The sequence below is a fragment of the Etheostoma spectabile genome, chromosome 13 (assembly GCF_008692095.1).
Source record: "Etheostoma spectabile isolate EspeVRDwgs_2016 chromosome 13, UIUC_Espe_1.0, whole genome shotgun sequence".
Taxonomy (NCBI): Eukaryota; Metazoa; Chordata; class Actinopteri; order Perciformes; family Percidae; genus Etheostoma; species Etheostoma spectabile.
In genome coordinates, this window is record NC_045745.1 from 24,916,706 (window position 1) to 24,930,756 (window position 14,051).

At 39.7% G+C, this 14,051-nt stretch overlaps 2 protein-coding genes across 3 annotated transcripts in view; both read left to right on the plus strand.

Moving 5' to 3' along the window:
- The first annotated feature begins 677 nt into the window (after positions 1–677).
- Positions 678–9,659, plus strand: puraa (purine-rich element binding protein Aa). The gene is made up of 2 exons (XM_032534460.1): positions 678–917; positions 5,643–9,659. The coding sequence occupies exon 2, from the start codon at positions 5,719–5,721 to the stop codon at positions 6,574–6,576; it is 858 nt and encodes a 285-aa protein (XP_032390351.1). The 5' UTR covers positions 678–917; positions 5,643–5,718; the 3' UTR covers positions 6,577–9,659.
- A 2,098-nt stretch (positions 9,660–11,757) lies between these two features.
- Positions 11,758–14,051, plus strand: part of zgc:100829 (SH2 domain-containing protein 4A) — a 16,946-nt gene continuing 14,652 nt past the window's right edge. For both annotated transcript variants that reach the window (XM_032534458.1, XM_032534459.1), the window contains exons 1-2: positions 11,758–11,891; positions 12,592–13,142. In XM_032534458.1, coding sequence (XP_032390349.1) covers positions 12,956–13,142 — 187 coding nt within the window. In that variant the 5' untranslated portion in view covers positions 11,758–11,891; positions 12,592–12,955. The remainder of the gene's footprint in view (positions 11,892–12,591; positions 13,143–14,051) is intronic.

Sequence of the window (14,051 nt, forward strand, 5' to 3'; positions counted from 1 at the left end):
ATCATCAATGGCAATATTTAGGTCAAGTTATGGTTATAATGGTTTGGTTTAGCCTAAATGCCAATCAGAATGCGGATAGAGGATGTTGTGCTGACAGTATATTCACAAAGAGCGACATCTGCTGACCACAATGTATTTAGAGCAATTTAGCACACTTGCTGTAAATGCTGTAGCCTACATAAAACAGCAAATGTATGAAAATAGAAAATTAATTATTAAAATACACCCACACGGACACAGTGTGTTTTCATTTATGCGCATGTCCTGTAGACCTGACACAGACCTGGTCGCTCTCCGTGGTGCTGAAATTCAACGAGCCCTATACATTAGCCCTATATTGCTGATGTAGGAGAAGATATACAATAATGTATTACTGTGTGAACTACAGCCCTGGTTACTGTAACAAGAACTGCCAATGTGCTTTTAAACAACACTTGTAACATCACAGAATGGAGCACATGGTGTAACACTCATTCCCTGAAAGATTCAACCATGCAGAGTGAGACACATGTCAACATATCGACCCCAAATTTAACGCGTTGACAGTAATGCTCACTAACTTATATAGACACTGCCCTCTGTTACAGTTGCAAAAACTGTTGCCCCTACCTGTTACCATCAGAAGGAAAAGCTGCAATTCCTCAACAGCACCAAGAGGAGGCGCATGCCATCCGAGTTCCCACAGTGCGTGTTGACATCAGAGGTGAAGCGTGCGGCGTTGAACTTGTGCGTGTGTCGCTCTCCGTGCCACGACTCGCCGTTTCTTGTCCATCTTGTGAAGCAAGCAGAAGCAGTCCGCTGTGGCGTCATAAAGGCCTTCGAGCGCATTCACATGTGTCTTGTTTTCCTTGTCTCGTCTTCCGCTGCACACCGTCGAGGCTTCCAGGCGCTCCCCGCATCAGACCGAGCGGTGTAAGGTAGGTTATGGGATCTCGCTTGGTTGGAATGACGCTTTATTTACATGTCATCTAGATTGTTACTGTCCTGCAGCGTTTAAGTGTCCTGACGTGCCTCCAAGAATATGTCATTGCTTCGCAGAGTTTACAGAAGCATTATCTACAGCATACGACCGTGCGTCTGAAATAATAATGGAGCTGCATTTGGAGCAGCGCCACTGCATTCCGGTGTTGGGATGTAGGGCAAAACTTTGGGATGTGATCACGGCGGCTATCTTTTACAAACTGCGACGACACCTTTTTTTGAGGATGAAATTTGAGTTGGACGTGGCACCGGCATCCAAGCACAACTGATTTTACTGATTCATATTCAGGATTACAAATCGGTCCGTAAAAGTAGCCTAGTCATTGATGGTAGCTTATTAGACAGGTTGTTTTTGGTCTGTCGGAGCATCTGAGAAACCGCTGCACAGAGACAGGGTCTATGTAGCCTGTAAGTAAATTAGACAAAAATGCAACATGTCCCATGGGGAGATTTTGGATTAGAAAGTTAGATATAAAAAAAAGAAATTCTAGGCAATTGAGGCCCCAGGAGGAAAAGGGCATTCCATTTTAGGCAAAGTGCATAGAAAAAGATTCTACCAAAACAACACAACTTTGTTTGGCGTTCACTATAAAAGTAAGTATATAGGAATCACCAAGGCCTACATGTGTATGCATTTAGATTCGTGTTTATCCCATAGCTGGTTAAAAAAGAGAGAAAAAAAGCACGTCACAATAGAGTGACACAACAAGGCCAGATGCAACTTTGCTTTAACAATAACAATAGAAATAAATAAAAAGGTAAAGAATGAAAAGCTTGGGAAAGGACATTTCACGAGGGTAAACCACCAAGCGGCTAGAATCCACACGTTTCAGCATAAAAAGCCTATAGGCCTACCTCATTCTGAACATCAGAAGGAATTAAAAGGTATAACTTGCCCTGTCCTGTTCATTATTTATTTAGTTTAAATTCATTTTTTCTTAAGAAAATGCTGGTTTGTCTTATAAAGATCACTAATAATTTACTAAAACAGTGACCTCCCCAAACATTAGTAGGCCTGCTGGATTTTGTGAGACAAAACGGGAGGATTTCTGTGGAGGTGAGCAGGAGACCTTTGCAGGGCATATTCGAATGATTATCAAATCTATTTGAGATGATTATCAAATCTAAACTTGTTAAGGTTCAATATGAAAGTTAAGAAAGAGAAAATCAGCTGAAGGGTAACTTCTTTATGCCGGCATTCTCACGTCGACTCACATGAAGGTAGAACTATATAAGCAGCTTAATGTTTTGACCCATACGTTATTATAAACTACTTTTTTTCAATAAAATAAACGTCATATGCATATTTCTTAGCATGTTTATTACAGCGTTTTAAGGCTCATGGTTGTGTTATTATCAAGAATTTGTTTTAATATTTTCCTTATCAATTGTATTACTTGTAATGACTTTTTCCTCATAATTACCGGAAATAATTAGGCTACTTCACCTTTGACATTCTGACTCAATATCACAATCTATACTTGCTCATTTCATATTATTTGGATCATTAGCTTTTAGATTATGTTATGTTATTATGTTAGTCCTATACTTAATGCTTTTTTATTATTTACAAAAGGTTATTCGGTATTTTGAATGTTTTTACATAGCCTAGGCTACATGTGCAAATCAACATTTGACACAGGCCTTTAAAATCCTTATAACTATAAATGTCTTACTATTTCCCCGTGGGACAATAGTAAACAGTTATACGTGTCTAGTAGGAGTATAAATGATATGTGAAATGTAAACAGATTGCAGGTGTTTTAGTTTCTGGGTTTTTCTTCCTTTACAGGCCTATAACTCGGCGCAGGCCTCCAGCCTGTAGGACGCCTACACGGAGGACATGTCGACGTTTCTAATTTATTCATAACAAGTCTGTCAATGTGCTAGATTTTATTTTATATTTTTAAGAAGAAAAATAAAATACGATGCATGATTAAACATTAAACTCACAAAACCTGAAAACGACGGATGAGAGCAGTCGGAGAGCGCACGCCTTCGCCAAGGCAAATCCACTCCTACCACGGTTCCGTGATCCCACTGACAAACACATAAAACATACTGCACCAACAACAACAAAAACATTAACATAGCATTACTGAATTTGCCCATCTATCATTAGTATAATAATCGACTTGTTTTAAGCTACAGAAAATGTTAAGGACCAATGCTTAACCTTTGAAGATGAATATTTGTGAAGTGCATAATAAATATGCCTATTGACTGAACGAATTCTGAATGCAGGTCTAATTTAAAGAGTTCAGCTGCTGCCCATCCTTTTTACTCTGAGGACAGGCTACGGCGCACATCGACACTGGACGCTTTTACGCACACAAAGAGTCCCCAAGATACATCCACCTAAAAGTGGAGAAGGCGTGGTTTAAAATGAGATTCTGCGACTGTAGGCTGCTGGATTGTCTGCTGTTTCACAATAGGCGTAAAATACACGTGCCATTCTTTCTCTCATCATGAATATTTTTATGCGACTTTACTGAAACTATTATCCCTAAAGGCCAGATTGAATTATTAAAAAAAAATATACTTGGGAGTTCGTTTTTTAACCTGCAAACAAATTGCTGGTTTATTATTTGATTTGCTTATATCAAACTCTGCGTCATTCTTTCAGTATCATTTGTTTAAATCCAGGTGGTTTATTTTTCATGTCCTTATAATTTGCCAGGAACGCCAAAAGTTGTTTGAGAGAAATATTAAAACGCTCATAAATTCATGCATAGTAGCACATTGGCACAAACGAATTTATGCTAAAGAAAAAGGCCTCTGTAGCATATAGATTTCTCAAGTGAAAAGTCTGTACAATGACATTTGCTTTCAGGTTGACAACAAAGAAGATTAATTACTGGAGAAAGTATCGCCAGCATGGGAACGGTATTTTCACAAATGACCAATAAAAGAGAAAATGATTTAGCCTAGCCTAAGATGTGTTAAAACGGTATAGCCTATGAATGTGTAGGCCCACATTTAAACATCTGCATGTTTTGGTATTTCCATACAATATCTGTCTATGCTGTAGCCCACAAACTAGCCTACACAATAAGAGCAAATGCAAATTATGGGTATTATTTGCAGATATACTGTTGTAGAGAAAAAGTCAATCTGACACAATTAATATCACTAGTTGTTAAATGTGATGGCAGCATGCAGTTGGCCTGGACAGTGTGCTACTTAACGATGAAGAAGTGGTGGGCCTGTTAGCATCACAGCCACTACACTGCAACACAACGTTCAGACCAGGCTTGGAAGGTGAGACCCCATTGAAAATCTTAAAAGATGTGGACTGAAGTTATAAATCATATGACTTTAGAGGTAACGGAAATAACTTGACTTGATGGTCGCCACAAGGCCAAAGTAAAAAAATAAATAAAAAAAAATGCTATTATTCCATTTGTGTTTCTCGTGTGCTGCAGGCACAATGTGCTGCGAGTGTAGGCACAGATCATGTTCAATAATTGGGCGATATGTTTGGACTATAGACCTAGTGAGTATACGAATGGAGTCGTTTTAACAGTGATCTTACTGACGTTTTAATTTTCCTCTGTGAAAATATAGCTTCTCAGATGAGTTCAAGCTGATCACTACAGTTAACTGAAGGAAGAATAGGCCCACCCACCTGGTTTATCTGTCCTTTTCCAAACCTCAAAGATGGATATTTGTGTCGCTTTCAATCTAGAGGTGGAGGCAAACTTTGCTATCATGACATCAACTAGTTGAAACAATGGTGAGATACTGTAGGCCTAAGCGTTTCATCCCTAAATGTTGGTCCTAAAACCCCAGCCATGGGTTAGAAGGCCCGTTTCCCGACATGCTGTGCTGCATGTTAGACGAGCAAATTTCAATTTTTATGTATTTTTAGAAAATAAATAGGGTGATGTTACTTATTCCATAAAAGTAGTGCGTTTTGAAATACATATGTCACAAACTGTATTAATGCTGTGTCATTTCTGTGTAGGCCTATGTTAGGCTAAAGTTGATAAGGTTAAAACTGACTAGTTAAAACAGGACCTATGGATCCATTGGCTGTAGGCCTACTACAGGGCTGGAAGTTGGCAAAAATAATTTACTAATGCTTTTGCATTACTAGTAGCCTACAAATACAATGCTGTTAAATATTTAAAATATATATATTAATGTGTGATGAGCCGTAATGAATTGCTCAGGGCACGAATGTTTACGAATTACCTGAGGGATTTGATCGCCTCACAGGATTTATGAATAGATTTGAAGAAATCAATGAGTTTGGCCCAACTTTGTATCCGTACACAAAACTCTCCCACTTACATTAAGCATATATTTGCTTGTGTTAAGTTACCAAAACTAATTCACTCATTTCTTTGTACATTAGACGTTTGCAGAGACACTTGTGGTGTAGGCCTAACGGTGCTATAGAATGATTAGTATTTTCTTCTCTTACTTTGAAACAGAGGGCAAGCTAGGGTCTTTCCAGGCAGCAACAGCACCGTTCTTATCAGAGGCTGTTTCTTAACCTGGCCTGCGACACATGCATTTCTCAATCGTTGTTTTCGTTTTCGGTATAAGTGACAGTTCATGCCTACACCTTGTGAGAAAAACGCGTCTATGGATAAAACACAGCGTCCTTGCTCTGCATTAACGTTTCCCCCCCTCGCCTTTTCATACCTCTATAGATATCGCGAGAGTTCCTTCGTTCACTGTGGCTGGCCGTGGCTTTGCAGCAGACAGAGGGAGAAGGCAGGCAGCATCATGGCGGACAGAGACAGTGGTAGTGAGCAGGGAGGAGCAGCCACGGGCCCAGGCTTCGGTCCCGTGAACCCAGCGACAGGAGGGGCGGGCTCGGCTTCCGGGCTCCAGCACGAGACACAAGAGCTGGCGTCGAAGCGGGTTGACATCCAAAACAAACGCTTCTATTTGGACGTTAAGCAGAACGCGAAAGGCCGCTTCTTGAAGATAGCAGAAGTCGGGGCCGGTGGAAACAAGAGCCGCCTCACTCTCTCCATGTCGGTGGCGGTCGAGTTCCGTGACTACTTGGGGGACTTCATCGAACATTATGCCCAGCTGGGTCCGAGCAACCCGGCGTTGGTACAAGACGAGCCCAGACGAGCACTCAAAAGCGAGTTCTTGGTCCGAGAAAATCGGAAATACTATATGGATCTGAAAGAGAACCAGAGGGGACGGTTTCTGAGGATCCGACAGACCGTTAACCGGGGGCCCGGTTTGGGATCCACGCAAGGCCAGACGATTGCTTTGCCTGCCCAGGGACTTATTGAGTTTCGTGACGCTTTGGCTAAACTTATTGACGATTACGGTGTAGAGGACGAACCTGCAGAGTTGCCAGAAGGGTCATCATTGACTGTGGACAACAAACGGTTTTTCTTCGACGTCGGATCCAATAAGTATGGTGTGTTCATGAGGGTAAGCGAGGTGAAGCCAACGTACCGCAACTCAATTACGGTGCCGTACAAAGTGTGGTCCAAATTTGGGAATACTTTCTCTAAATATGCCGAGGAGATGAAGAAGATCCAGGAGAAACAGCGGGAGAAAAGGGCATGCGAGATGCAGCAACAAGAGGAGATGCAGGCGGACGATGGAGACGAGGATTGATGTAGATAGCAAAAAAAAAAAAAACATGCAACAGTAATGAAAATAACAAGAGAAATATAATTAAAAACTCTACTGTATAAAGAAAGAAATCTAAAGATTTAACTGTAATGGTTTAACTCCAAGGGAGCATCACCCACAATATAAGAAACCTCCACAACCTGACAGTTATGACATGTTGTCTCATCGCTGGATGTTATCCCACTTATCCACCATTAATACAGTAACAGGCTGCTAAACAAAGTAATAACATTATATTTGAACATTGTTTCCTACTTGACAAACAATATTGAACTGAGTGTTTATTTCCCTTATTAACAGAAAACTTTTGTACCAGTTAAAGCTATTGTAAAAAAAAAAAAAAAAAAATGAAAAAAATGTTTGCAATGTTCAAATGGAATAATTGCCGAGCACCGGGGAAAGACAGTTTTTCCTTTTCAAGCTAATGACGTCAGCACAAATCAGATATTTTAATTTTTAAAACCAAAATTCAAAAACTGTGTAAAAGGTTGTCACATGTACTTGCCATCCTATTTACCTTTACCTGTGAGTACAGATGTGTTTACACATAAATCCTATGAGGGCTAGGCCTGCTTCGAAAACTGGTTAGATGTCATGCAGTATAAAAGGAACATATAGGCATTTTTATCAAATGAAATAAGTGCTCTATTTGTCGTGCAATATGCATTGCATAAAAAATCAAATATATTGAACTGGTCAATGGATGTTTGCCAGAGGCATTCAAAGAAATATGAATATTGTAATTTTGTTTCAGTTGAAATTGTTGCCATGCAGATGGATATATTATAGACTACCTTTGTGTCTCGTTGTTCATGCAATGTGTTCATTTTAAAGGTACTAAATGTGTAATCGATAGAGGAAATGCAGTGACAACATGTAGCAAACGGCCTGAATTGCAGATTGATTACTTAACAAGACAACTCCCTACACATACTGTGCTGATTGGCTTGGTGGTCTGAAAAAAAAGATGCAAAATTTAGCAAAGCATTATTGGTTAGTACATCTGAAGCATTTTGTGATCTTGTTCAGTCATAAAATCCAAATGGTGCCAAGGAGTGCTGTTGCTGCATGCTAATCTGCACTGAGACAGATTTCGTTGGGTCTCCCAAAATATTGGTTCAAGGACCCTTCCATATGTATCTTTATCTGCCTGTAGTGTACGAATCTCAACTTTTGAGTACAGAGTGATTTCCATCCAAATGCTTGGTGTAGTTGCAACAGAAGTTGTTTCAAAGCACGATTGTATAAGGAGCGACCTTGCGAACAGTAATCAAAATATCATCATCACCCTATAAGATGGGCCACTGAGGAGCACTGGACAAGCCAAGGTGGAGCGGGTTCAATTCACCTGCTGGTGGACCTCCAGTATTGTGTCAATGGATTTGCCCAGCCCTACAAGTTTAAGATCGGAAGGTGGGAAGTTCAGTGGGGCTACTTTGACACATTCTCATAGGTCCACTTCAGATTTGTAATCCCAAACATCTAACCGGGGTGATGAGTTTCTGTTTTGGTCTAATTGTAAATATTTGGGCTGCCACACAGAAAACTGGTTCTAAACCAGTTCAGTCGCATCTCATAGATGTGTGATAGCAGTTTTATAAACACTGTCAGTAAACTTCAGAGAAACTGGCAACAATCAGAGAACGTCATATTTACCTCAGCATTGAATTAAATGATTGCTCCCATGTTTAGATTGACTTGAAACCAGCAAACTAGACAGTCCTTGACCACCTATTTCTGGAGCCTCTGGTATAGCCTAAATTATACCTGATTGGGAGCATCCTCTTCAGCATATAAACAACCTGGTGCCTTACACACTCCGCATGCTTACACGCTGGCCTGGTGCTTTGGATCGCAGTTTGGCTTCTTTTTGTTAGTTTCCTCTCTCTTCCATTTTTGTGTCTCAGCCCCCTTGTGTGCTAGCGCACAACTCGTGGTGCTAAATGGGTTTGTTACAAACTCTTAAAAACTTGGAGCAGAATTCTTAACTTTTTTCTGCTACCTCCCATCTTTCCTAACTTCATTGCCATCCCCATTCCCCAGCCATCCAGGTATCGGCCTACATGTAAACATGGAAGGGGGTGGTCACCTAGATGCAAGATGATGCAGAAGAGTCGGCTCTTCACTGGCCAAGCGCATTAGCTGGGAGAGCAGGGGCTGATTGGGAACATTGGTAGTAACCTGAAATGATATACATTCTTGTTGGAAAGCCCCCCTTTGAAATGCTCGTTCTTTGGCTTGGGTAGTTATGTGTAAGTTGTTAGTCGCTCAATTAATGGGGAGCAACAAGCATGTCTTGTTTTGTCTTTTGTTTTACGCAGTTTTACCTTTTCAGCGTTATTCCACATTATTTGTAATTTTGGAATGTTTTCGCCCATAAAAAATATATCTATTTTTTCTGTGCAACATTTCATCACTGTGTGCAATATCGTATGTGCCAATGGTGGCAATATATGTATATCAATTAAATATATGATTACTATTTGAAAGCATGTGACTGAATTCCATGTTTATTTCTCATGAAGGAGTTGTATGCCTTTATTTGCACTCAAATCTCCATCTTGGAGTAAAATATAGTAAACCAAGGTCTTAGCAGTCTGTGGGGTCAAGCAGTTCACATAGTACTTTAACTTGAAATAGAACAATGTCACTGCAAATATGCCTCTCTTTAGGAAAAGAGTAAGCTTGGCGTATGGGTTGTTGAAGATAGACTAAACACACAATGGAGTTTTTGTGAATAGGAAAACTTAAAAAAAAAAAACAGTGAAATCTCCATTTTAGCTTTAAGCTAAGAAAAGGTGCTTCAGTCCAATTCTCATTAAAGTGTATGGTGAACTGTCTTCAGTGGTTGTTGTGTGTAGCACTTTGCTTTCCCAGGTTAATTAAATGCCTGACCAATACTTGTTTAAAATGATCTCAAAAAAGAATGTCGTTATCTCTTTTCTTTCAATTTTTTTTTGAAGTATTTGATTTGCTCATTTGGTTTTGATGCATTAAATATAATTTATGTACATTTGACAAATTTAAAAAAAATAAATTTAATTTACCCTGTGAGGGGAAATCTACATTCAAAATGTATGTTTTTTTCTGTTTCATTTCTTGTTAGAGAGGGAAAAAAACTTTCCAAAATGTCTACAAATCACTGATGAAAAGTATGTTTAATTTTGATGTAGTGTTGTCCACAATGTCTGACTCAACATTTACAATGATGCTAATTACTAAAGCTTAATTTTACAGCCTTTAATATGCAAACTTTGCAATGGCAAGTTACTGATGACTCATGTCTACTTAGAGATTTCTACATTAGTACTGTATGTATAATACCAGGCTGTAAAATAAAGCATTACTTTGTTCTCTATTCATCACGACTGCTATTTGTGTTCATCTGTATCCAAGGATTGCTGTTCTAAGAGCTTTATTTCTCATATAACACTAAAGAAACAAGAGCTTATTAATCAACCCAACACAACTTGCATGACTTTTGTTGTTGCTGTTGCAAATAACCTTTATTTTCCTCTGATATGGATTTTGAGGTTTGCCATACAGTGATTAAAAGAAAAGCAGGTTACAACGTTTATTTATTAGTACTTTTCATTTAATAGCTATTCACAAGTTAGATGGATTTCTAGTCACAAGTGTGATTTCTGGTTAAATGCATATTTATGCAATGGTGTGATGTAGAAGACGTTAAAAATGCATTATAGTTAATGCCTTAATGGCGTGTTGTGAAGTTGATGGTCTCTCAGCCTCTTGGCCCCCCTGCTGGCCAAGAGGAAGGGTAAAAGCACCAAAGGGGGTGTGCTAAATTGAGATGGACTCCAGCCCAGATGCCAACTCACTCTTTGAGTTTACTCTTCATCCAAGAGATCGGTTTAGGTCATCACGGCTTTGGATGCACAAGTGCAACGCATCACAGCTGGTGATGAATTGTACTAAGTCTAACTGAGACTATCTTGCACCATGTATTGATGAAAGGCTACAGGAATCCTTTTATTTTTATCTGTGAGTTTGTCAGTCATGCTACAATGAAGACGATTTTCACAGGAGTTCTGCTAGGAAGGACTGATATAACAGGTTTAGTCTGGTCCAGCTGCCTCACTGCTAGTAAAGAAAGAATTACTTGATCAAATTCATAAGGTAATTATCACCTGAGCACTCCCTGACAACAGTGTACAATGAATGGCCTGCTACAATGTAGCCTACAACATCCAGCCACTTTTGGGGTGTTGTTGAGTATATATGTCTGTATATGTTTGGAAAGGCAGCCTTCATTTTAACATTGCTTCCATTTTTATTCCATCTTTGTAATTTAGTGCTCTATGGTGAAGCAAGTTGGTTTTGGTGATGACGTAATTCATATGAGACGGCTCTGGTTATGACCACTAGAGGATGCTCTTTACTTAGAAATGATAGACTCGGAAACAGAAGAAGGAGGAGAAGAAAGAAGAAGAAAATCCCCTTGGCTTGAATTTGGTAGAATTATCACCAGACGAATGCCATAAGGCACATTTACAGTTTAGCAGGGTGTCTACTTGCATATAATATGTATGTAACTTTAGAATCACTACATACAACCAAGCCCACTATTTATGTTTAATTGTTGTAACATTTGCTGAAATTAAAAAGTCTGTGAACCAAACTTCAAAGTATAATAATAATAATAATAATAATAATAATAATAATAAAAATAATTCCAGGTCACAGTACCTAATAAATTTCTCAAGTGTGATGTTTTTGTTTCAAAGAAGAAGACACAAGAAAGCGGAGTGCAAAATTTGTAATAATTATCAAGTATATGTAAGCCTATGCTAAAACTACAGGAAATAAAAAAAATATGTATAGGGGTTATGTCTATTCAAGAGTGCTGTCCCATTGTTGTACAACCTTTATTTTTACATGCACTGTTGATGTAAAAAAAAAAAAAAGTATTTAAATATGGGATAGTTTTGAGGGTGAAAGAGCAGTAATGGAAAAAGGAGCTTGAAAGTTTAGTTTGAGGATTTTATGCCTTTCATTTTTTTTTACAAGTTCTTTAATGTAGGGGGGTCAACTTCCTAAATTGCTCTCTTCCCCTTTTTTTAAATAGAGAGAGAGAGAGAGAGAGAGAGAGAGAGAGAGAGAGAGAGAGAGAAAGAGAGAGAGAGAGAGAGAGGGAGGGAGAGGGAGGGAGACTATGGAATGCTGTGATGTCATCAGCCCAGTCATACACACAAAGACAAGGAGGACCCACAGGCGCTCTGACTCTCTCAGCTTAGTTAGCATACTCTGTGCTGTGGAGCGGCTGTCTACATCCCACTGTGAGTACTTGAGCAAATTCTACCCTTGTCTTACAGCTCCCTTTTGGTTCATATCACTTACTTTTTCTGTTCACTTTCCCCCTTTCCCTGGGTTCCCTTCTCTGCACCCTGCAATGTGATTAGTAGACACCAATATGTATTTCACCAGTGTGATAGTTCTCAGTCTGAGACTAGCTTTCTTTCCCTCCAAGTGCTGCTTATGTGGTAGCCATTGTTTAACTACCCACTGTGATTGGAGGAGTCCATTGCAATCCCCTTGTTAGAGAAACCGGCTCATGCTGTCCTGGGCTATGACCCTCTTGTTTTTTTCTCTTAGAAACTGACAATGTTAAAATGAAGCCGCTATCTCGTTGGAGTTTGGGGGAGAAAGGAACATGGGAAGGGATGTGTGGTGGGGAGGGGAAGGAGGGCCACTGTTGCCAGAAACAGTCCCATTCCTCTACTATCTCCACCCATTTTGGGCTACAGTCTTTCTGTCAGTTTAGGAATAAGATTTGGGCTCTTTTGTGTTAATGTAGGGAGGGACTAGATACCCACAAATGAAACAGTCAAGGAATGACTGGAAGAAAAAGGAAACATATATGAATGTGGCAAAGGTGGGATCAAGAAATATATAGGACATTGAAAAAAATGTAGAATCTATACAGGGCACAACATATTATTCCAAATGTTTCAAGTGTTTTCTGTTTTCTTCTTGTAGATTGTTCCAATGATGACCTCCAAAGACAAAGGAAACTGACACGTTTGTAGGGTAGGGAAACTGTCAGAACAACACAGAAAGGAAACAGGGTTTTGTGGGTGTGTGTGCGTGTGAGTGAGATTGTACCTTATGAACAAAAGTGTGAGTGGGAGGAGAAGCAAGCTCCTCGTTTTATGAAGATGGGTTTCTGTGGGTCAATAAGAAGGATTTTAGAATAATGAAGCCATAAAAGTCTTTTTCTGATGAAATGAGACTATAAACCAACAGTGTTTACCTCAAGAAGCTGCTGGCCAAAGGACAGCACCTCCTACCTCCGACCGCCTTGTCAGGTGGTACCAAGTTAACCCACCATTCAGCCGCCAGCATGCTGCAGCAGATTTTAAAGGACATGTACATTGACCCTGATGTGCTGGATGCTCTTAATGAGGACCAGAAAAAGACTCTGTTCCTGAAGATGCGCCAGGAGCAGGTGCGGCGCTGGAAAGAACGGGAGGAGACACTCGAGAGAGAAGAGGGGGAGGCCGAGTGTAAGCGAACAAGGCCAAAACAAGGTAACACATCAACACCACCATACCTTTTGTGAACTTTTCTTCTTCCTGTTTAGCTGTTACAACAGGGTGCAGCTTCAAGTTTTTCAAGCATACTGACTTTCACACTTTTAAACAAAGCTTTTCACAGAAACCATCTGCCCCCCTTTTTAAGGCTTACATTCTCAATCCTTTTAGTCAAGATGTTTGCTGTAAATTAGCTGATAGACAATTACAAAGCATTGCAGAAGCATGTGTGCATTGGCTATGACAGATGTCCTTTGCTGCTGGATGTACTGTCACTGCTGTAGCTCGTGTATACTGTCACCTCAACAGCTGTTTGCCGAGACAGGCACAGCGTTTACCTGAAGTCCATTTGGCAAGTTAAAAGTGTCCTGAAATACAAACTTGTGCTAACACACACCAGCTGTTCCGCACTGTGTCTGTAATGCTGCCTGATATACAGAAAGTAACCAACGCTCATTTATACTTCCCTTACAAGAAGTTCTATTTATATCTGAAGTCCTAAACAATTACAGCGGATTGATGATGTTGGTGGATTAATGTTGACATCACACTCACAGATGATGTTAACATTTACACAAGTAAAGTAAAGTACATGTCATGGGAAAATAATATTCACCCTGAAATGAGTGTATTATAAGAGGCATGTATTAATAGTGTTTGAAGATGTGCTGTTATGATAGATAGTTACATAATGGGGAATGTTAAGTTGGTGGCAGTGTGTCTATATGTGTTCACACGCACATACATTTGCTCTCAGGCTTTCACTTAGATCATTTTGTTCCCATGTCACATCACACAAGGTAAGCCTAAGAGTGACAGAGAAGAACATTCAGTGGGTCAGAGGTGTCACTCATAACTGGAATGTGCTTTTGATAGGAACTATATAGACAGAGATAACAAGTTTAA

Bases quoted from the DNA above. Each gene is read 5' to 3' on its own strand.
- puraa (XM_032534460.1), top strand. From the start codon at position 5,719: ATGGCGGACAGAGACAGTGGTAGTGAGCAGGGAGGAGCAGCCACGGGC.